This window comes from Rhinopithecus roxellana, chromosome 6 (genome assembly GCF_007565055.1).
Source record: "Rhinopithecus roxellana isolate Shanxi Qingling chromosome 6, ASM756505v1, whole genome shotgun sequence".
In the NCBI taxonomy this organism is placed as follows: domain Eukaryota; kingdom Metazoa; phylum Chordata; class Mammalia; order Primates; family Cercopithecidae; genus Rhinopithecus; species Rhinopithecus roxellana.
Window position 1 is genome coordinate 63,709,356 of NC_044554.1, and position 24,165 is coordinate 63,733,520.

A 24,165-nucleotide genomic window follows, 5' to 3' on the forward strand; every position below is an offset into this window, starting at 1 on the left:
TCAAAGGTAAAATGTTTTTTATCTCAGTCTAGTGTATCCTGTTTAACAGAGTCTATATCTTCTTGTATTCTATGAGGGACTCCAACAGTTTTGCAAAACTTAAAAAAATGTTTTTGTAGTGAGTAATTTTCTAAAGTATTTTTCTGAGTCTTCTAGATGAATCTTTTTCATAGATTGCATCATCTTTACTACTATCAGTAGTATTGTTTAAGATTTTTGGTACTAAAGAAGAGAAGATATGCCCAGATTTCATGTTTGTCAACAGTGTGACAGTAAAGGCTATTTCTCAGATACCATTTTGAAGTAGGAGCCTTCTACTATATTCTTCTAAGGAAAAGTCCTAACACATCCTCACTGTAGGGCTTCAGGAATTTTTGGAAAAACTCAAAATAAAACTCAAAAATGTTAAGAAATACCCACAACATTTCAGGGATGGGAAGATGGTGTTTAAAAAAAAAAATACAACAAACAGAATTTCTATCAATTGATTACTAATTCTGAACTCAAAAAATGCCTTTATTCAATATGGGAGACATCTAATAAATGTCATTTTAAGCAAATAAATTTTATCCTAATAAAAACAAAATGCAATTTAAATCTTGACAGATCATTACTCCACTGATTCAAAGTTAATTTGGCCCAAGAAGGAATAGTTCCTATTATATAAGTATGCGGGGGCAAAAGACTATTTTTATAAAATTAGCTCTGGATAGTTATACAATCAAAATGTTCAAATATAGTTCTATATTTGCAGCAGAGTATTAAATCAATTATTTGATAAATGTAAGAGATTTCAAATATGTAACTCAAATAACTAATCAATAAAATGCCCCCCAGGTTTCCCTTAGGAAATCGACACCTTGGAATTATCTACTATTTTGTTTCTGATATAAATCAGTAATTTTCTTACAAAATCCTGCATTGTTTCCTAACAAACAAAACCCCTTGTTTCCCCCTCCCCTCCCCACTTCCCCTGGCTCCCCATTGCATCTGGGCAGGTAAAATACCTTGACACAGGTAAAATACCTTGACACAGGAAGTAAAAACAGTAATGATCATTTTGTTTTGATATGCATAAAGCAATCTGAAAACTAGTCCCCTCTCCCATGCCTGAATTAGGGGGTAACAGAAATGCTAACTGTTATTCTTGACAGAGGATCAGAAGAATGGAAGCAGCTGACAGAAAACAAAGGGCAAGCGAGAACAGCTTGGTTGTGACTTACCACATTCTCCAAAGGTGCTGCACCAAACACTTTAAAGACAGGGTTAGGTTTAGAGGGTGAGATACAGAGGACAATAGCTTGCTGTCCCACGCGAGTAGTATATTCATCTAATGTGGCTCGAAGTTTCCTGAATCAGAAAAGGAAACAAGAATAAAAACAGTTCTAAAAAGATGGAAATTATAGTGACATAGACACAAATGACTTAAGACAGTTTATTCTGATCAGATATGCTTTCTTTTACGTAAAATGTGAAAAGGGGATCAGCAGAAATATGTACATACCTTTTTCTTAAAGACTACTGATAGAAGGCTCAATTGAAGGTTTTGCCTTGGGACATAACCACGACACAATTTGGAACATGGTATAATTCTTCTTGATCTGATAACACCACTTACTACTACTTAAAATTATAAAGATTACAACTGTCCAGGCACGGTGGCTCATTTCTATTGTAATCCCAGCACTCTGGGAGGTCGAGGCGGGCGGAACACTTGAGGCCAGGAGTTCGAGACCAGCCTGGCCAACATGGTGTAAAGCCCGTCCCTACTAAAAATACAAAAACATTAGCCAGGCTTGGTGGCACATGCCTGTAATCCTAGATTCTTGGAAGTCTGAGGCATGAGAATTGCTTGAATCCAAGAGGTGGAGGTTGCAGTGGATCAAGATGGTGCCACTGCACTCCAGCCTGGGCAACAGAGCAAGACTTTGCCTCAAAAAAAAAAAATTACAACCAAGATGTGCTCTTACAAAATTTATTGTATCATCTCCATGCTTAATAAAAGGGGCTCAAATGCTTTGCTTTTACTACCTTTTATTGATATTGTTTATATCTCACTGAGATAATTTTGTTCAAAAGTACTACAAGCATACCTAGTTTTATTGTGCTTCGTTACTTTGTGTTTCACAGACACTGTTTGGGATCTTTCTTTAAAACAAAGGTTTGTGGCAACCCTATGTCAAGCAAGTTCATCAGCGCCATTTTCCTAACAGCATGTGCTCACTGCATGTCTCTGTGTCACATTTTGGTAACCCTAGTAATATTTCAAACTTTTTCATTATGATTATAATCTGTTATAGTGATCTGTGATCAGTGATCTTTGATGTTACTATTTTAATTGTTTTGGGACACCACAAACAGTGCCCACAAAAGACGGCAAACTTAACCGATAAATGTTGTGTGTGTTCTGAATGCCCCACTGATCAACTGTTTCCTGCCTCTCTCCCTCTCTTCAGGCCTTCCTGTTCCCTGAGACACAGTATTGAAATTAGGCCAACTGATAACCCTATAATGGCCTCTAAGTGTTCAAGTTTCAGGAAGAGTCGCACATCTCTCACTTTTAATCAAAAGCTAGACATGACTAAGCTTAGTGAGGAAGGCATGTCAAAAGCCAAGACAGGCTGACAGCAACGCCGCTTGTGCCAAACAGTTGGCCGTGTTGTTAATGCAAAGGAAAGTCCTTGAGGGAAATTACAAGTGCTACTCCAATGAACACACAAATGATAAGAAAGCAAAACAGTTTTATTGCTGATATGGAGAAAGTTTTAGTGGTCTGGATAAAAGATCATACCAGCCATAACAATCCCATAGGCCAAAGCCTAATGCAGAGCAAAGCCCTGACTCTTTCAGAGGTTGGTTCATGAGGTTCAAGGAAAGAAGCCATCTCCAATACATAAAAGTACAAAGTGAAGCTGCAAGTGCTGATGTAGAAGCTGGAGCAAGTTATCCAGATGATCTAGCTAAGTGGTTACACTAAACAACAGATTTTCAATGTAGACAAAACAGCCTTCTATTGGAAGAAGATACCATCTAGGACTTTCCTAGCTAGAGAGAAGTTGATGCCAGGTTTCAAAGCTTCAAAGGACAGGCTGACTCTCTTGTTAGGGGCTAATGCAGCTAGTGACTTTAGGGTCCTTTAAAAATCATGTTAAATCTATTCTGCCTGTCCTCTGTAAACAGAATAATAAAACCTGGATGGTAGTACATCTGTTTACAGCATGGTTTATGGACTATTTTAAGCCCACTGTTGAGACCCACTGCTCAGAAAAAAAAAATTCCTTTCAAACTATTGTTGCACATTGACAATGCACCTAGTCACTCAAGAGCTCTAACGGAGATGTACAAGGAGATTAACGCTGTTTTCATGCCTGCTAAGACAACATCCAAGTAAGAAATACATTTTGAAAGGATACAGCTACTGTAATGATTCCTTTGATGGATCTGGGTAAAATAAATTGAAAACCTTCTAGAATGGATTCACCATTCAAGATGCCATTAAGAGTACTTGTAATTCATGTACAAGTACATGGGAGGAGGTCAAACTATCAACATTAATAGAAGTTTGGAAGAATTTGATTCCAAGCCTCATGCATGACTTTAAGGAGTTCAACACTGCAGTGGAGGAAGTAACTGCAGATGCAGTAGAAAAAGTAAAAGAACCAGAATTAAGAGTGGACCCTGAAAATGGGACTGAATTGCTACAATATCATGATAAAATTTGAAGGGATGAGAGGTGCTTCTTATTGATGAGCAAAGAAAGCAATTTCCTGAGATGAAATCTACTCCTGATGAAGATGCTATGAATACTGTTGAAATGACAATAAAAGATTTAGAATATGACACAAACTGAATTGATGAAGCAGCAGCAGAGTTTGAGGGGATTAATTTTCCAATTTTGAAAGTTTTACTGTGGGCAAAATGCTATCAAACAGCATCACATGTTACAGAGAAATCGTTCATGAAAGAAAGAGTCAATCGATACAGCAAAATTTGTTGTCTTATTTTTAAGAAATTGCCACAGCAGGCCGGGCGCGGTGGCTCAAGCCTGTAATCCCAGCACTTTGGGAGGCCGAGACGGGCGGATCACGAGGTCAGGAGATCGAGACCATCCTGGCTAACACGGTGAAACCCCGTCTCTACTAAAAAATACAAAAAACTAGCCAGGCGAGGTGGCAGGCGCCTGTAGTCCCAGCTACTCCGGAGGCTGAGGCAGGAGAATGGTGTAAACCCGGGAGGCGGAGCTTGCAGTGAGCTGAGATCCGGCCACCGCACTCCAGCCTGGGCCGCAGAGCGAGACTCCGTCTCAAAAAAAAAAAAAAAAAAAAAGAAATTGCCACAGCCACCCCAACCGTCAGCAACAATTACCCCGATCAGTCAGCAGTCATCAACTCCGAGGTAAGACCCTCAACCAGCAATACGATGATGACTCACTGCAGGCTCAGATGAGCATTAGCATCTTTTTAGCGATTAAGTGTTTTAGTGGTCAAGCCCAGTGGCTCACGCCTGTAATTCCACCATTTTGGGAGGTTGAGGCGGGAGGATTGCTTGAGCCCAGGAGGTTAAGCCCAGTCTGGGTAACATAGTAAGACCCCGTCTTCATAAAAAGAAGAAAAAATTTGCCAGGTATAGTGACATGCACCTATTGTCCCAGCTACTTGGGAGGCTAAGTGAGAGGATCACTTGAGCCCAGGAGATGGAGGCTGCAGTGAGCCATGATCGCACCACTGCACTCTAGCCTGGACAAGAGAGCTAGAATTTGTCTCCAAAAAAAAAAAAAAAAAAGGATTTTAAAATTATGGTATGTACATTGCTTTTTTTTTAGACATAATACCATTGCAACACTTAACAGAGTAGAGTGTTAACGTAACTTTTTTATGCATTGAGAAACCAAAAAATTTCTGTGACTTATGTGATACTTGCTTTATTGTCTGGAACCAAACCTGCAATATCCAAGGTATACCTATGCTTTTAAAACATTGTAGCTTCAGATTTTCATTGTGATATAAACAATTATTCTCAGTCCTACAGTATTTCACAAGTGAGGATGAAATGAAAACAGTTTTTTTTTAAGATGGAGTCTCACTCTGTCGCCTAGGCTAGAGTGCAGTGGTGCAATCTGGGCTCACTGCAGCCTCCGCCTACTGGGTTAAAGTTATGCTCCCGCCTCAGCCTCCCAATTAGCTGGGATTATAGGCGCCTGCCACCATGCCTGGCTAATATTTTGTATTTTTAGTAGAGATGGGGTTTCACCATGTTGGCCGAGCTGGTCTTGAACTCCTGACCTCAGGTGATCTGCCCACCCTGGCCTCCCAAAGTGCTGGGATTACAGGTGTGAGCCACCGGGCCCAGCTGAAAACGGCTTAAAAAAATTATTTTACTTTAAGTTCCGGGATACATGTAGAGAATGTGCAGGTTTGTTACAAAGGTATACCTGTGCCATGGTGGTCTGCTGCACCCATCAACCCAAAAACAGGTTTTTAAAACATAGTAACAATGGATGAAACAGAAACACAGCCTCTTCCCTCTGAAATCATGGGAGATGATTTCAAAGTTCTACATTTCATAATTCTGAAATGTGTGAGCAAAGGACCACTTACCAAACAAGAAATCTGATGGAATTCCTTGAAACAATGGTTTATATTCACTGTCTCTAATTCTCCTCTCTCCATTCTCCCTTAAAGCTATTCCAATCTTTTCACCCTTACTGCTCCTTTGAATACACTCTTGTCAACTTCAATCGTGAACTCCATGTTACTAAATCTAATGGTCAGTTGGCATCTTTTTCAACCCGTCAGAAGCATTTGATAGCTGACCACATGCTCTCCTTCCTGACACACTTTTTGTACCTGGTTTCCAGGATACCACTCTCTTGGTTTGTTTCCTGACTCACTGGTTGCTTCTTAGACTCTTTTGCTGGCTCCTTTCATCTCTCTAACCTCCAAAAGGTGGAGCGCTTCAGGCCTCAGTCCATACTCCCTGCCTAAGTGACCTCATCCAGTCTCCTAGTTCTAAATACTACTTACATGCTTATATCATCTTCAGTTAAGGCCTCTCATTTGAATTCCAGGCTCACATATCCAACTGCTTATTTTGTATCTCCACTTAATGGTTAGAGGCATCACAAACTTACCATGTCCAAAACCAAATTCCTGATTCTGTCTCACCCTCACTGTCATGCTTGCTCCCTCTCCAGTAAATGCCATCACAATCCTTCTAGTAATCAGACCAAAAATCACCCTGCACTCCTTCTTTTCTCGCACACTCCACGTCAACGAATCATGATGAGTTGACTTTTGAAATACATCTAGAACCTGATCACTTCTTACTACCCATGCTGCTGCCATGTTGATTTTAAGACACTATCATTTCTGGCCTAGATTACTATAATCACCACCTAATTGGTCTCCCTGATTCCATTCTTGCATCCCCAGATTCTATTCTCAACACTGTAGCCTGAGTGATGCTTTAAAAATGTAAGTAAGATGATACCATTGCTCTAGTCAAAAGCCTACACTGACATCTCATCTCACTCAGAGTAAGAGTCAAGCCCCTGATATTGGACTATAAGATCTCCTAGGCCAGGTGCAGTGACCCACACCTGTAATCCCAGCATTTTGGGGATGAGGCACAAGGATTGCTTGAGGCCAGGAGTCCCAGACCAGCCTGGACAACATAGCAGGACCACATCTACCAAAAAAAAAAAAGATCTCCTGGAGTGGCTCTTCTCTACTACTCCGAACATCTTCTCATATCTCCCTGGTTGTTCCTCAAAAACAACTACCACGTTCCCACTTTGGGGTCTTTGTTCTTGATACTCCCCCTGCCTGAGATGTTCTTCCCCTCAGTATCAACGTGTATGCTCTTTCAGCGTCTTCAAGTCTCTGTTCAAAGGCTGCCTTATCAAAAAGCATTTCCCAGACCATCCTCATAAAAGAGAAAAATGACTATATCCCCCTACCTCCTGACTTTTCTATTTTCCTTACTCCACTGTATTTTTTTTCCCATTGCACTTATCATCACCTGACATATTGCACATTGTTTTTTTTCTTTCCCCCTTCTAGCAGGATACAAGCTCTCTAAAGCAATTTGTTTTGTTCACTCTTCTATGCCCAATGTCTACAACAATGGCTTGCACATAGCAGGCATACAACTTTTCTGAATGGATTAATGTGATATTACATATCTGTTAAATCATATTTCTTTGTTTTCATGTATTTAATTTTGTAAGAATACTTTTAAGTCTACATCTGTCATCAAGGAATCAAACCAAGCATCCTTGACAAACCTAATCATATATGTTCTAAGTCTGTCATCCACAGGAAGTATTTGAGGAATAGTAATAATACGGATAAGGGAGCCCTCACCGAAGCAAACGTGTTTGTTGCCTCTTCCGGATAGATGGATTAGACTCAAATACATGAGGCCGTTTCCGTTTCTTTCCTGTTGCCACAGCAGCAGCAGCGGCCATTCCCACAGGACCTGAAATAATAACGTATGTGCTGAGATTAGGCAGCTGCCTGTAAACTGTTCAAGACAGAAACAATTAAAAAGGTACAAAAAAGGTAGCACTGCTTTCCCAATATGTTGTCAGTAAATACAGAATGGTCCTGATATTACCAGTATACTTCACTATTGTTTAACATGATTCATATTGTGATTTACCAATAAAACACATAATGAATCTTATAAAAAAGCAAATGACTTACACCTCCCCACCACACACCAGTTTGAATTTTGTATAATGTTGTTTTTGTTTTGCTTTGTTTTGCCAGCATGCCCATACTGTTAAGGCAATATTCTTAGAGGTGCTAGGAAAAATTGCAGCACTAAGAGGAAAAGCTTGCCAAAATTGAAAAAATTTACAGATTTTACTTCTATCCCTGTGTCCCTGTTTCCATTACTCCAAGACACTGCCAAGTTAAGGAAGTTGGAGATAATCACTCACATTTGGAACTCCAACAACACCTAAAGGAGTATCTGAATGAATACCATCTTAATTGAAAAAATTTTCTTGTATATCTGGGAATTGTGCCAAAAATGGAGATGTTCAACACAAGGTCAAGTTGATGAAGGCATTCTGGCAGAAAAGAGATAACTTTCCCACTCTGAGAAAATGTTAATAAAAGTTAGTCTGGCTTGCCCTGAAACTAATGTATAATGCCTTGTTTTGTCTTTTGAAGGGTAGATGGAGGGTAGACTCTAAGTAACTGCTGAAGTCTCTGATTCCTGGGACCTCAACATATCAAAGACAATCTTTTTTAAAAGGCATGTTACCTTTATCTTTACTTGTGAATCTTGTAAAAGGCTTAAATAAAAATTAAATTTAATTGCTCATCTGTATATTGGCATATATATTCTAAGTGGCTCAAATAAAATAAGCCTCCCTGTAAACCTAAATGAACTTTTCTACATGTTGTTAGTAGTATAATCAGCCTGACTTAAATAAACCCCTCTAAAGAACCTCAAAGCAAATAAAAAATAAATGACTGCTTTTTCCCTTTCTTTCCATCATAAATAGCTGTTATGGAAAAAATTTTATTGCTGCATTTCCCAACATTTTATTTATTTTTCAAAATTGTGGTGAGAACACTCAACATGTTATCTACTCTCTTAAAATGTAAAGTGTACAATACATCATTGCTAACTATAAGCCCAATGTTGTACGGCTATCTAGAACTTATTCCCCTTGCATCACTGAAGAGCAACTCCCCATCTGTCCCTCATCCCAGACCCTGGCAACCACCATTCTCCTCTGTTTCTATGACTATTTTAGATACCTTCTATAGGTACAATCATGCAGTGTTCGTCTTTCTATGACAGGTTTGTTTCACTTATCATAATATCCCCAAGGTGGAACCACGTTGTCACATATGACAGCATTCCCTTGTGTTTTTAAGGGTGAATAATGTTCCATTGTACATGCAGATCACAATTGCTTTAGCCATTCATCCACCGATGGGCATTTAGGCTATTTTCACATCTTGCTATTGTAAATAACACAACAATGAACAAGGAAGTGCAGATATCTCTTTGGGGTCCTGATTTCAATTCTCTTGGATAAATACCCAGAAGTGAGACGCCAGGATCATATATGGTAATTCTAGTTTTAATTTTTTGGAGGAATCTCCATGCTGTTTTCCATAGCGACTGGACCACTGTACATTCCCACCAACAGTATATAAGGGTTCCAGTTACTCTATGACCTCACCGCCACCAGTTATCTTTTATATTTTTGATGACAGTTGAGCATCTAACCTGTTGGTGATTTTATGTCTTCTTTACAGAGATGTCTATTCGAGTCCCTTGCCCATTTTTTATATTGAGTTATTTGGTTTCTTGCAGCTGAGTTGTAGGAGTCCAATATTTTATTATAAAAACTTCAAAACATATGTGCAAAGTTGAATTTTAACATCTTATTATACATATCTATCCATCTTTCTATCCATTCATCAACTCACATTGAGGTTTTTTCAATGTGTTTCAAAGCAAACTGCGAATATCAATATGATCCCCCTAAATACTTCAGCAGGCACAGCATCAGCTAGAGTTCAATATTTTACAATTTTTTTCTTTTGAGGTAAAATTTGCATATAATGAAGTGTACAAATCCAAGTATACATTCAATAAATTTTAAAAATGTATATACTCATGAAACTCAAATTCTGGCCAGGCGCAGTGGCTCATGCCTGTAATCCCAGCACTTTGGGAGGCTGAGGCGGGAGGATCACCTGAGGTCAGGAGTTTGAGACCAGCTTGACCAACATGATGAAACCCCATCTCCACTAAAAATACAAAATTAGCTGGGCGTGGTGGTGCATGCCTGTAGTCCCAGCTACTCAGGAGGCTGGGGCAGGAGAATCGCTTGAATCTGGGAGGCAGAGCTTGCAGTGAGCTGAGATCACACCACTGCCCTCCAGCCTGGGTGAAAGAGCAAGACTCCGTATCAAAAAAAGAAAGAGGAGTAGGGAGGGCAAGAGAGGGGCAGACTGAGACCCTATCTCTAATAAATCAATAAATACCTTTAAAAATGAAAATTTGAAAAAATTATAATTTCTACAATAAACTAGTATATTTTATAAAGTCAGAGTTAAGAAGAATTCCTTAAACAAAATCCCAAAAAGATAAACCATAAGGTAAAAGATTAATAAATTTCACAATAATATAAATAAGAACCTTCATGAACAAAAAAATAAAATAAATGGGGTGGGCAACAAACTGGGAGAAAATAATCACATATTATTTTTATGTATGCATAAAAATGCATACTGCAACCTCCGCCTCCCAGATTACATAATATGTAATATTAAATGTAATATTAAAATAATTACATATTACATATTATTGGGAAAGGAATGCAAAATATATATCAATAATTTCTACAAATTGATATGAAAAAAGACCAAAAAACTGAGTTGGAAAATGGGCAAAGGTATAAACAGGAAATAGGCAAATAAAGAAAATTGAGAAGTCAATAAAGATCGAAAATGGTGCTCTACTTTGTCTTACTGCACTGGCTGGAACCTCTTGCTCAAAAATGCAAATTAAACCAACACTGAGATGCCATTTCATACCTACCAGATTGGCAAAAATGAAAAAGACTGGTAACACCAATGGTGAGAATGAGAAGCAACAGGCATTACAGCACACTGCTTGTGGGGATGTAAATGAACACGATTTGGAAAGACATTTAGCAATATCTAGTAAAGTTGAAAATGGACATCTTTGGCTCTCCAATTCCCCTCCTGGGTATATCCTCCAGTAGTACTTTTCAAGCTACAGCTAGTGTGACCTTTCAGTGGCTCATGAGTGTTTTGTTTTGTTTTGTTTTGTTTGAGACAGAGTTTCACTCTTGTTGCCCAGGCTGGAATGCAATGGCACGATCTCGGCTCACCGCAACCTCCGCCTCCCAGGTTCAAGCAATTCTCCTGCCTCAGCCTCCCTGGTAGCTGGGATTATAGGCATGTGCCACCATGCCCAGCTAATTTTGTATTTTTAGTAGAGGCGGGGGTTTCTCCATGTTGGTCAGGCTGGTCTCGAACTCCCAACCTCAGGTGATCCACCCGCCTGGGCCTCCCAAAGTGCTGGGATTACAGGCATGAGCCACCGTGCCCAGTCGAGTGCACTTTTTTCTAATAAAATAGAACAGAGTAGAACATATCGCAGAGTATATAATTTGCAGTAGGGGTATTACCTCATTAAAAATTGTAGTTTTGGCTATATGTGTATTCATTTATTCTGGGTCACAATGTAAAATGTATTACTGTGGTACATTGTCAAAATAGAAAAAATTACAAACAACCTGAGTATCTACCAATATGTGAAATATTCAAGCTGGATGCCGTGGCTCATGCCTGTAATCCCAACACTTTGGGAGGCTGGGGTGGGCGGATCACTTGAGGTTCAAGACCAGCATGGCCAACATGGCAAAACCCCATCTCTACTAAAAATACAAAAATTAACCAGGCATGGAGGTGTGTGCCTGTAGTTCCAGCTACTCCAGGTTGAGGCAGGATAATTGCTTGAACCTAGGAGGCAGAGGTTGCAGTGAACCGAGACCACGCCACTGCACTCTAGCCGGGGCAGCAGAGTGAAACTCCATCTCAAAAAAACAACAACAACGGAGAAAGAAATATTCAGATAATGAATGGAACACCAAATAACAGTTAAAATAAAAACAGCCACATTATCAACATGAGTGAATCTCAGAAAAATGTTGAATGAGATAAACATATTACAGAAACATAGTATCAGAGTGATACCATTAATATAAAATTTAACACATGCAAAACAATGCTAAGTATTGTTTAATCATACAGACACATAACAGCAAATATAGACAAATGCAAGAGAATGACAAAGACCAAATCTAGAATACTGGTTACCCCAGTGGAGGGAGGGAGGGAAAGGAGCAGGATTTAAAAGAGTTCTACTGAGAATTTCAATCACATCTGTACTTTTTCTTTTATTTCTTTTCTTTTCTTTTTTTTTTTTTTTTTTGAGATGGAGTCTCGCTCTGTCGCCCAGGCTGGAGTGCAGTGGCGCGATCTCAGCTCACTGCAAGCTCTGCCTCCCGGGTTCAAGCCATTCTCCTGCCTCAGCTTCCTGAATAGCTGGGACTACAGGCGCCCGCCACCACGCCTGGCTAATTTTTTTGTATTTTTAGTAGACGGGGTTTCATCGTGTTAGCCAGGATGGTCTCGATCTCCTGACCTTGTGATCCGCCCGCCTCGGCCTCCCAAAGTGCTGGGATTACAGGCATGAGCCATCACACCCGGCCTGTACTTTTTATTTCTTAAAAAACATTTGATGCAAACATGTGAAAGCAGTAATAACTGAAAAGCTGGGCAGTGGGCACACATGCATTCGTTACGTCAACCTTGATACTTCTCTGTATGATTCAAATATTCAAGTATTTTCTACTTGCTGGACAATTTACCAAAACTATCACTCTCAAGATACTAATTATGTCTATAGACCATGTGAATCTTTCTCCACTTCTTTATTACCCTATCTCTTATCATTTCAAAGAAAATGAAATAATAAATCCAATTTTGTTTAAAAAGAAGTCCTCTAGGGCTAGGTCCAGTGGCTCACGTCTGTAATCCCAACACTTTGGGAGGCCAAGGCAGGAGGATCGCTTGAGCCTCGGAGTGTCCGGAGCCGTGAGGCCCGGAAATTGCCGCGGCCTCTGTTGCTTAAGCTCCTGCATTGTGGAGACAAGATGGCGCACTTCCTGGTTCTTCATCATCAACTTTACCCGCGCGCGAACTTTTCCCGCCCGCGCTTAGTTAACCTCCCATGCCCGGGAAAGACTAAGTCTACCGAGCATGCGCCTGGTGACGTCTCTCATTATTCTCCTCCCCGCCTGCTCTGAGCCCCTCCTCTTCCCTGCCAGCCTATATAAGGCATTGCACCGCCGCCATTAAACGAGACTTGATCAGGCTATTTATCTTGTCTCCATTTCTCATGTTTTCTTGTCTCCTCCATTCCCACTCCCCCTTCCAGGGTCTGTTCGACTGTCCTGCAGGTCGGGACACCTGGCGCCCGGACAGGGACCTGGACATGGGGGAAGAAGTGAGGAAGAAGGCACTAAAGTCGGCCGAAAGTAAAAGTGGAAGAAATTCCTCCGGACGTCGCGGGAGCCTGCCGCGTTGGAACCAGAGAGATGAACTCCAATTACAGATTCCTCTGGACCCTCGTGCTGACTTACAAGGCATTCCAGGCTCATGCCGGTTTCGGTGATCCACGTGAAGCTCTTACGATATTACAACAACGGCATGGTAAGCCTTGTGATTGCGCTGGGGGATATTTCGCCAGCCCACCTAATCCTTATATCACAACTGTATCTTGCTCCTCTCACACAGCATACCTGCCATCTAATTCCCTTAAGTGGAGGTGTGTATTAACCCCAAGAATATCTAGTGGAGGGGATAACATAACCTGCCCTTGTACCACATTTTGGGACTCTATACACAGCTCCTGTTTCACCGCTTATCAAAAATGTACCTCTGGCGGTAAAACATACTATACTGCTATCTTAACAAGATCTAGAACCCCTACTATAGGGGCCAGCAATGTCCCTACAGTATTAGGAAATACCAACAACATTATATCAGCTGGCTGTACTGGAACGGTAGGACAGCCTGTCTGCTGGAATATTCGCCCCCCTCTTCATATCTCTGATGGAGGAGGACCACAAGACAAGGCCCGAGAAATTATGGTACACAAAAAACTTGAGGAGTTGCAAAGGTCCTTGTACCCGGAAATTTACTACCACCCCTTGGCCTTGCCCAAAACTCGAGGGAGAGAAAAAATTGATGCCCAGACTTTTGACCTCCTCACTGTTACACATAGTCTGCTCAATAATTCCAACTCTGGTCTAGCCAATGATTGCTGGCTGTGCTTACCATTGGGAGATCCTGTTCCTCTTGCCATACCCAGTAATGACTCAAGTTATACACCCAATACTTCCTGCGCCATCATTCCTCCCCTTCGAGTACAGCCCCTCGAATTCTCGAACTCCTCTTGCATCTACTCTCAGCTTCTCAACAATTCCTACGACATTGACGTAGGCATAGCTGAGTTTACTAATTGCTCTATTATCACTAATGTTTCTCATTCGCTGTGTGCCCCGAACAGTTCAGTTTTTATATGCGGCAACAATAGAGCATATACATATTTGCCCACAAACTGGACAGGACTTTGTATCCTAGCCACTCTTCTGCCAGATATAGACATTATCCCTGGAGATGAACCTGTACCTATTCCAGCTATAAATCACTTTTTGGGAAGAGCCATAAGGGCAATACAATTTATCCCCTTACTTGTAGGACTAGGCATCACTACTGCCGTAACAACTGGGGTTTCAAGCCTAGGGGTCTCTGTTACTCAATACACCAAATTGTCTCGCCAATTGATCTCAGATATGCAGGCCATCTCAAGTACTATACAGGATCTACAAGATCAAGTAGATTGCCTGGCAGAGGTAGTGCTCCAAAATAGGAGAGGCCTCGATTTATTAACTGCCGAACAGGGAGGTATCTGCTTAGCTCTACAGGAAAAGTGCTGTTTCTACGCCAACAAGTCCGGGATCGTCAGAGATAAAATCAAGCGTCTACAAGAAGACCTAGAAAAACGACGAAAAGAAATGACTGATAACCTGTTTTGGACTGGGTTCCATGGACTCCTCCCCTATATTATACCGTTATTGGGCCCCCTGCTTTGCCTATTGCTCTTACTCTCTTTGGGGCCTATAATCTTCAATAAGCTCATGACATTCATTAAGCAACAAATCGAGGCCATCCAAGCCAAACCCATACAGGTCCATTATCATTGCCTTGAACAAGAAGATCACGGTGGTCCATACTTACGCTTGCCGTAAACCACCTTCCCTGTGCGCTGAAATGGACAGCCAATGACGGGTAAGAGAGTGTCATCTCTCACTAACGTAGGACAGGAGTGCCGTCATAGCTACTGCCTAATCCCATGACGGGTACCAGTGAAGAGATGTGTCACTCCAACCTAAGACAGGCGCAGTTCCCGAGGGACTATCTTCTAGTCACTAATAATATAAAAAAGGAGGACCTGTCCAGAGCCGTGAGGCCCGGAAATTGCCGCGGCCTCTGTTGCTTAAGCTCTGCATTGTGGAGACAAGATGGCGCACTTCCTGGTTCTTCATCATCAACTTTACCCGCGCGCGAACTTTTCCCGCCCGCGCTTAGTTAACCTCCCATGCCCGGGAAAGACTAAGTCTACCGAGCATGCGCCTGGTGACGTCTCTCATTATTCTCCTCCCCGCCTGCTCTGAGCCCTTCCTCTTCCCTGCCAGCCTATATAAGGCATTGCACCGCCGCCATTAAACAAGACTTGATCAGGCTATTTGTCTTGTCTCCATTTCTCATGTTTTCTTGTCTCCTCCATTCCCACTCCCCCTTCCAGGGTCTGTTCGACTGTCCTGCAGGTCGGGACATTGGAGTTCAAGACCAGCCCTGGGCAACATGGCAAAATGGCATGTCTGCAAAAAATTTAAAAATTAGCTGGGCATGGTGGTGTGCACCTGTACAGGAGTCTGAGGTGAGAGGATCACCTGAGTCCAAGGAGGTTGAGGCTGCAGTAAGTCATGATTGTACCACTGCACTGCAGTCTGGGCAACAGAGTGAAACCCTGTCTCAAAAAACAACAACAAAAACCAACATACTGGTGGTTGATACTAAAAGAGGTCAACCAACTTGAGATATTGTTGTTTTATTACTTGAAGATCTCATTTAGTTGCACTACTTATAGACTTTTTTTTTCTTGAAAATCAACAATAATCAGGGGCTGTCTGTGCTGCAGAGAATTAGAAGTGTTTCTGAGGGGCAACACAATATAGTAAATGGTCATTTACCTTTTCTGGGTCACCTTTCAGATATGATGAATGCTACAGACTAGCTCCTCAGAAAAATTCCCAAGCTGGTTAAGTAGAGTTGGGATTCCAACCCAGGAAGCCTGATTCCAGAGTCTGGGCAGGTAAGCACTGTGCTCTGCTGCCTCTCCAAATTCCTTACCACACACAGCCCCTGGGCCCTGGGTGGTCTGACTCATGCCTGCCTCACAAGGTTCCAACCACACTGGCCTCCTTCCCATTTCCCATCTGCAAGTCCTTGCTTTCAATGTTTCTCAGTCTGAAATGCACTTCCCTTTGCTGACACCTAACTGCCTGTCAGTCACAACCTGCCTCCTCAGAGAAGCCTTCCCAGACCACCCAAACTAGCAGCAATCTGCTGTCCTTCTCTCTCCATTACCTTCCCTCATTATTTTATTCAGAAGATCCAATGCTTTCTCAAATTATTTTACTTTATTATTGGTAGCCCTCCCCCACCACTGGATGAAAGCTCCTTCAGAAACAAATTCTTTTTCTTCCCCCAATAAGCCTTTTGCACTCCTAAGAAGCAAACTCTTGCCTGCCTTGTTCATAGCATCTACCTAGGCTACATATATGTACTATACATTATAATTCCTCAATAATTGAATATTAAATTATCAAATGGTAAGTCATTTCTACCAGCTGTGTTTCACTTTCCACATGTGCCACACAAAGGAGTCAAATTAAAGTCTTTTCCTGGTCTTAACACTATGACAAAGCAGTACAGTAATACAGCAAAGCCATGTCTCAAAAGCATCTTCCTTCATAGAAAAGCAGTGGACCTGGATTCATGATGTTAAGATGCCCTCTGCTGGAACACATGAGCATTTCACAAAACATATTTTACAAACATTTCATGTGTTTTGCCACTAAGACTTATTTTTAAATTCACCACTCCAGTAATACACAGTGGACAGTAACTGACAGTAATAAGGGTGTTCGTCATTGCATCTGTCTTCCTCTTCTTAAATACAGCATATATTCAAAACGTAGTATTTTGGCCACTCTTCATCATTAATTTCTTGTCCAGCTTTTCTAAATACCTTCTAAGATCAATATCTAATACCATACCCATTCAGGCATGGTTTATATGAAGTCTTTTCACCATGGTGCTAAATGTTCAATGTAAATAGGAAAGTGAATGATATAAAATGTAGCCCAACTTTAAGTAATTTAGTAGCCCAGAAAATCTCAAAACCTTAAATTGGATTAAGATGATCCAGGATTGCTAGTGCCCTCAGGCATCTGGCAGAAGCAAACAAAAATCCTCTCTAGAGGAAGATAACATTATACTAGACCCCAAATTATTTCTAGAAATAATTTTCCATACACAGCATCCAGCATTCATTGAAATATAACAGTACACCAAGAAAACAGCCAACGTGAACAAGAAATGACATTAACAACATGTAACAGAAACAGACTCATTGGGACTTGAGAGAGAATTACCAGGTAAATTATAAAATTGTTTGCTTAAAAGAAATTTTTTTCCACTATTGGAAACTGTTCAGTGAAAATCTGGGAGGAAACACACACACACACACACACACACACACACACACACACACACACTAGAAATTCTAAAACTGGAGGGAAAAAAACGGTTAGTTTTGGTTAAACTACTAACAATTACCAAAATTAATAAGTCAATGAACAGATTTAAAAGCACCTTAATAAATAAAGAAAAAAACAAAGAAAAAACATAAAAAAAGCACCTTAAACACGGCTGATATGGTTTGGCTATGTCCCCGCCCAAATCTCATCTTGAATTGTACTCTCATAATTCCCACATGTTGTGGGAGGAACCTGGTGGGAGGTAACTGAATCAGGAGGGCAAGTCTTTCCAGTGCTGTTCTTGTGATAGTGAGTAAGTCTCATGAGATCTGGGGGTTTAAAAAAGAGGAATTCTCCTGCACAAGCTCTCTCACTCTTTGCCTGCTGTTATCCATGTAAGACATGACTTGCTCCTCCTTGCCTTCTGCCATGATTGTGAGGTCTCCCCAGCCACATAGATCTGTGAGTCCAATGAAACCTCTTTTTCATCCCAGTCTTGAGTATGTCTTTATCAGCAGTGTGAAAATGGACTAATACAGTAAATTGGTGCCAGGAATGGGGTGCTGCTGAAAAGATACCTAAAAATGTGGAAGCGACTTTGGAACAGGCAGGGGTTCAAACAGTTTGGAGGGCTCAGTATAAGACAGGAAAATGTGGGAAAGTTTGGAACTTCCTAGAGACTTGTTGAATGGCTTTGCCCAAAATACTGATAGTGATATGGACAATAAAGTCCAGGTTGATGTGGTCTCAGGTGGAAATGAGAAACTTGTTGGGAACTGGAACAAAGGTGACTCTTGTTATTTTCAGCAAAGAGACTGGTGGCATTTTGCCCCTGCCCTAGAGATATGTGGAACTTTGAACTTGAGAGAGATGGTTTAGGGTATCTGGCAGAAGAAATTTCTAAGCAGCAAAGCATTCAAGAGGTGACTTGGGTGCTGTTAAAGGCATTCAGTTTTATAAGGGAAAGAAAACCCGAAAGTTCAGAAAATTTGCAGCCTGACAATGCAATAGAAAAGAAAATCCCATTTTCTGAGGAGAAATTCAAGCTGGCTGCAGAAATTTGCATAAGTAACAGGGAGATGAATGTTAATCCCCAAGACAATGGGAAAAATGTCTCCAGAGCATGTCAGAGGTCTTCATGGCAGCCCCTCCCATCACAGGCCTGGATACCTAGGAGGTTTCAAGGGCTGGGCCCAGGGCCCCTGTGCTGCGTGCAGCCTAGGGGCTTGGTGCCTTGCATCCTAGCTGCTCAGCTGTGGCTGAAAGGGGCCAACACAGAGCTCGGGCCATGGCTTCAGGGGCTGCAAGCCCCAAGTCTTGGCAGCTTCCACAAAGGTGTTGAGCCTGCAAGTGTACAGAAGTCAAGGACTGGAGTTTAGGAACCTATGCCTGGATTTCAGAGATGTATGAAAATGCCTGGATATCCAGGGCAGAAGTTTGCTGCAGGGGTGGGGCCCTCATGGAGAACCTCTGCTACGGCAGTGTGGAAGGGAAATGTGGGGTTGGATTGGAGACCCCACACAGAGTCCCTAGTGGAGCTGTGAGAAGAGGGCCACTGTCCTCCAGCCCCCAGAACGGTAGATCCACCGACAGCTTGCATTGTTTGCCTGGAAAAGCCACACACACTCAACACCAGCCCATGAAAGTAGCTGGGAGGGAGGTTGTACCCTGCAAAGCTACAGGGGGCAGAGCTGTCCAAGACCATGGGACCCCACCTCTTGCATCAGCATGACCTGGATGTGAGACATGGAATCAAAGGAGATCATTTTGGAGCTTTAAGATTTGACTGCCCTGCTGGATTCTGGACTTGCATGGGGCCTGTAGCCCTTTTGTTTGGCCAATTTCTCCTATTTGCAATGGCTGTATTTATCCAATCCCTGTACCCCCACTGCCATCTAGGAAGTAACTAACTTGCTTTTGATTTTACAGGCTCATAGGCAGAAGGGACTTGCCTTGTCTCAGATGAGACTTTGACTGTGACTTTTAAGTTAATGCTGAAATGAGTTAAGACGTTGGGGGACTGTTGGGAAGGCATGATTGGTTTTGAAATGTGAGGACATGAAATTTAGGAGGCGCCAGGGGCAGAATGATATGGTTTGGCTCTATGTCCCCACTCAAACCTCATCTTGAATTGTACTCCCATAATTCCCACATGTTGTGGGAAGGACCAAGTGGGAGGTAATTGAATCATGGGGGCAGATCTTTCCCATGCTGTTCTTGTGATAGTGAATAAGTCTCACAAGATCTGATGGTTTTAAAAGGAGGAGTTCCCCTGCACAAGCTCTCTCTCTTTTTGCCTGCTGCCATCCATGCAAGACGTGACTTGCTCTTCCTTGCCTTCCACCATGATTGTGAGGCCTCCCCGGCCAGGTGGAACTGTAAGTCCATTAAAACCTCTTTCTTCCCAGTCATGGGTATCTCTTATCGGCAGCGTGAAAACGGACTGATACAATAACTAAAGAAGAAAATCACAAGTTGAAAGACAGAGGAAACTACACAGAAAGATGATACATACAGAACAGATAGTAAGAGACATACAAGTGAGGAAGACTAACATAAGTAACTGGAACCATGGAATGAAAAGAGATGGAACTCAGCAGAAGCAAAATCTAGTGGCTAAAATGTCCCAGAATTTATGACATTGGTCCACGTAGTCAAGATGTACAAAAAAATCCTAAACAGAATAAATAAATAGAAATCAGAGCCAAATACATCACAAAAACTAAAGAGGAAAATCAGTTGGGTGGGGAGAGGGGGCAGGCTATGTGGGAGATAATCTTTGAAAGACTAGCAGTTAGAATGAAATAGCTGAATTCTCAATAGCAACAATGGAATCCAGAAGACAGTGGAACAGTACCTTTCAACATGAGGAAAGAATAACCACCAAGCTAGAATTCCATACTCAGTGAAAACATCCTTCAAGGTTGAAGTTTAAGTAAAAACATTCATAGACAAACAAAAATAGAACTTGCTACTAGCAGACCCATGTTAACGCAAATACTAAATGGTGTTTTTAGGCGGAAGAAAAACCATCTCAGGAGACCAGTTGGAGATGCAGGAAAAAAAAAATGAATATTATTTATTAAATAAAAATATTGGCCGGGCGCGGTGGCTCAAGCCTGTAATCCCAGCACTTTGGGAGGCCGAGACGGGTGGATCACGAGGTCAGGAGATCGAGACCATCCTGGCTAACACGGTGAAACCCCGTCTCTACTAAAAAATACAACCAACTAGCCGGGCGAGGTGGCGGGTGCCTGTAGTCCCAGCTACTCAGGATGCTGAGGCAGGAGAATGGCGTGAACCTGGGAGGCGGAGCTTGCAGTGAGCTGAGATCCGGTCACTGCACTCCAGCCTGGGCGACAGAGCTAGACTCTGTCTCAAAAAAAAAAAAAAAAAATATTGTTGGCTGAATGCGGTGGCTCAAGCCTATAATCCCAGCACTCTGGGAGGCCAAGGTGGGTGGATCACCTGAGGTCAGGAGTTCAAGACCCGCCTGGCCAACAGGGTGAAACTCCATCTCTACTAAAAACACAAAAATTAGCTGGGCGTGGTGGCACACACCTGTAATCCAGCTACTTGGGAGGCTGAGACAGGAGAGTTGCTCCAACCCAGGAGGCAGAGGTTGCAGTGAGCCAAGATTGTGCCACTGCCTTCCAGCCTGGGTGACAGGGTGAGACTCCATCTCAAAAAAAAAAAATTGTCTTGTGGTGTTTGAAATACAGTTGTCCCTTCAAACCCTCGTGAAATTGGTTCCAGCATCTTGATGTGCAGATGCTCAAGTCCCTGAAATAAAATGGTGTAGCATTTGCACATAACCTATGCATGTCCTTCTGTATCATCTCTAGGTTACTAATGCTAATATTATAATACCTAATACAATGTAAATACTATATAAATAGTTGTTGTATTGGCCTTTTATTTGTATTATTTTTAATTGTTATATTGTTACTTTTAATTTTTTTTCCTAATACTTTTGATTCAAAATTGGTTGAATGTGCAGATGTGGAATCCACAGTAAAGACAGCCAACTGTATACCAAAGGACAATAATAGCATATAGGATGGGCGCATGAAATGCAAGTGTTCTAAGAAATTTGTATTATCCCTGTAGAGAGGTTAAAAGTTTCAAGTACATACAACTTTTTGCTTTTCCTTTTTTTTTCAACTGGACACAAGGCTCTCACTCTGTTACTCAGGCTGTAGTGCAGTGGTGTAATCATAGCTCACTGCACCCTCAAACACCTGGGCTCAAGCAATCAGTCATCCCACCACAGCCTCCCAAGTAGTTGGGACTAGGGAGCACATCACCACACCCAGCTAATTTTTTTTTTTGGTAGAGATGGGATCGCACTACATTGCCCAGGCTGGTCTCAAACTCCTGGGCTAAAGTGATCCTCCCACCTTGGCCTCCCAAAGTGCTGGGATTACAGGTGTGAGCCACTGAGCCTAGTCAACGTAAGACATTGATAAATAAAGGATGTATGCTATAATTTCTACAAGTATTGATAATAGTAAAAGCTTATAACTTTCAAACTAACAAGAAAAGAAATGAAAAAATAGAAAATTTTCAATCACTACAAAAGAAAACGCCAAGAGAAAAGTAAACAGAACAGGTAGGGCAAAGAGAAAGCACATAGAAAAGAAGGTAAATTTAAATCTAAATATGTGTCAGTGATTGTTTAATGTAATTGGAATAAATGCTTCAGTTTAAAGCCAAAACACAGGCAGAATAGATGAAAAAATAAAACCAAAGTCATAACACTGATAGTAAGTGATTCCAGACCTCAAGCCTCAGTACAACACAGGCTCAAGTTATAACCGCAAGGCTTAAAAAAGTTGTGATAAAAGCCAGGCATGGTAACTCACACCTGTAATCCCACTAATTTAGGAGTCCGAGGCAGAAGGACACCTGAGCCCAAGAGTTTGAGGCCGGTCTGCATAACACAGTGAGATTTCTGTCTCTACAAAATATACAAAAATGAGCCAGATGTGGTGGTACGCATCAGCAGTCCCAGCGACTCCGGACGCTGACTGCGATGGGAGGGTCACTTGAACCCGGAATATCAAGGCTGCAGTGAATCATGATTGTGCCACTGCACTCCAGCCTGGGCAACAGAGCAAGACACTGTCTCTAAAATAAATAAATAAATAAAAATTAAAGAAGAGCTTCTAATCCAAACAACATTACCTGCAGCAGCCAGATGAGCTGTCACCTCATCAGCTGCTGTGGAGTTGAGTATATCTGAGTCATCGTAAGAGGTGTCCTCAGGAGAAGAAGGCGAGTCTTCATCAGCACTCAGCATACTGTGCTCAGTGTAAGTAGCCACATGGACCTGCTGCACTTGCTGGGCCACCGCATGTGCTTCTATGGTAGCCATATGTTCGGTTTGGGTCACTCCGTGTTCCTCCATGAAGTTCTACTGTCAGACAAAAAAGAAAAAGAACAGGATTCAGTGTGTAATATAACACAATGCTTAAACTAAGAGATATTTTCTTCAAGATCAGAGGAACCTTGACAAACTTCCAATTTCGCTACTTACCATGCCATACCAAGTCATAGGAAATGGGAAGCACCACTCAAGTGTGACATAAAAATGACAGAGTGGTGTTCCTTATGTGACACCATTTTGATGGAAATTCGCTGTACTAATTTTATACCTCAGATCACAAAACAACAGATACCCTTAATAATAAAAAGACATTCAAATATAACAATAAAAAGATACTCAAGATACCTCAGTGACTAGCATTTGACCTTGTGGACATAAAAACACTTAGTAAATAAGTGAAATACTTAACATTTTCTCTGTATGTCAAAGACAAGTGAGAGTCAACTTTTTTCCCAAAAATTCAAATTGGTCTTTCTCCTTATAAAACTGCTTCTTGAGGGCATGGCAGCACGTGCCTGTAGTCCCAGCACTTTGAGAGGCCCAGGCAGGTGGATCACCTGAGGTCAGGAGTTTGAGACCAGCCTGGCCAACATGGCAAAACCCTGTCTCTATTAAAAATACAAAAAAATTAGCCGGACGTGGTGGCGGGCGCCTGTAATCCCAGCTACTTGGGAGGCTGAGGCAGGAGAAGTGCTTGAACCCGGGAAGTAGAGGTTGCAGTGAGCCAAGGTTGTGCCATTGTACTCCAGCCTGGGCGACAGAGCAAGACTCGGTCTCAAAAACAAACAAATTCCCTACCCCTCAAAAAAACAAAAAACTGCTTCCTTTAAACCCCAAAATGATACAGTAATTTATAAAGCAGTAAACTTAAAAGTTGGCTCTTCTATCACACTTATAATCTCCACTCCTCCCCACCCCAGAAGTTCATTATTTTTGAAAAATAAATTTGGAGCATACATACATAGATTTAAAATAAAAACAGGTTCATATTATACATATTGTCTTTTTCATATTACAATATATCTGGACATTGTTGCATGTCAAAACATACAGATCTACCATATCTTTTTCAAAGAGCTGCATACTTTATTATATCCATGTGTCATAATTTATATAACCAGTCACCTGCTCATCAAATATGCTTCCAAGTTTTTGCTGTTATAAAATAAACATCAATGCAGTATAAAATTTGTCCTTGTATATAAAATTTTATATATTAGTTCCTCAAAAAAAATCAAAAATAGAACTACCACATGATCCAGTTATTCCACTTCTGGATATATATACCCAGAAAAAACTGAAAGTAGGATCTTGAATA

The 24,165-nt window shown here is 41.5% G+C and overlaps 1 protein-coding gene across 9 annotated transcripts in view; it reads right to left on the bottom strand.

The window, feature by feature from the left end:
- The window catches only part of NRF1 (nuclear respiratory factor 1), a 153,006-nt gene that overhangs the window by 82,159 nt on the left and 46,682 nt on the right, over positions 1-24,165 (bottom strand). For 5 of the 9 annotated variants that reach the window (XM_010378768.2, XM_030931839.1, XM_030931844.1 and 2 more), the window contains 3 exons: positions 22,646-22,877; positions 7,365-7,479; positions 1,224-1,350 (listed from right to left, as the gene is read on the bottom strand). In XM_010378768.2, coding sequence (XP_010377070.1) covers positions 1,224-1,350; positions 7,365-7,479; positions 22,646-22,868 — 465 coding nt within the window. In that variant the 5' untranslated portion in view covers positions 22,869-22,877. The remainder of the gene's footprint in view (positions 1-1,223; positions 1,351-7,364; positions 7,480-22,645; positions 22,878-24,165) is intronic. The other 4 variants (XM_010378769.2, XM_030931842.1, XM_030931841.1 and 1 more) reach the window with 1 other exon arrangement.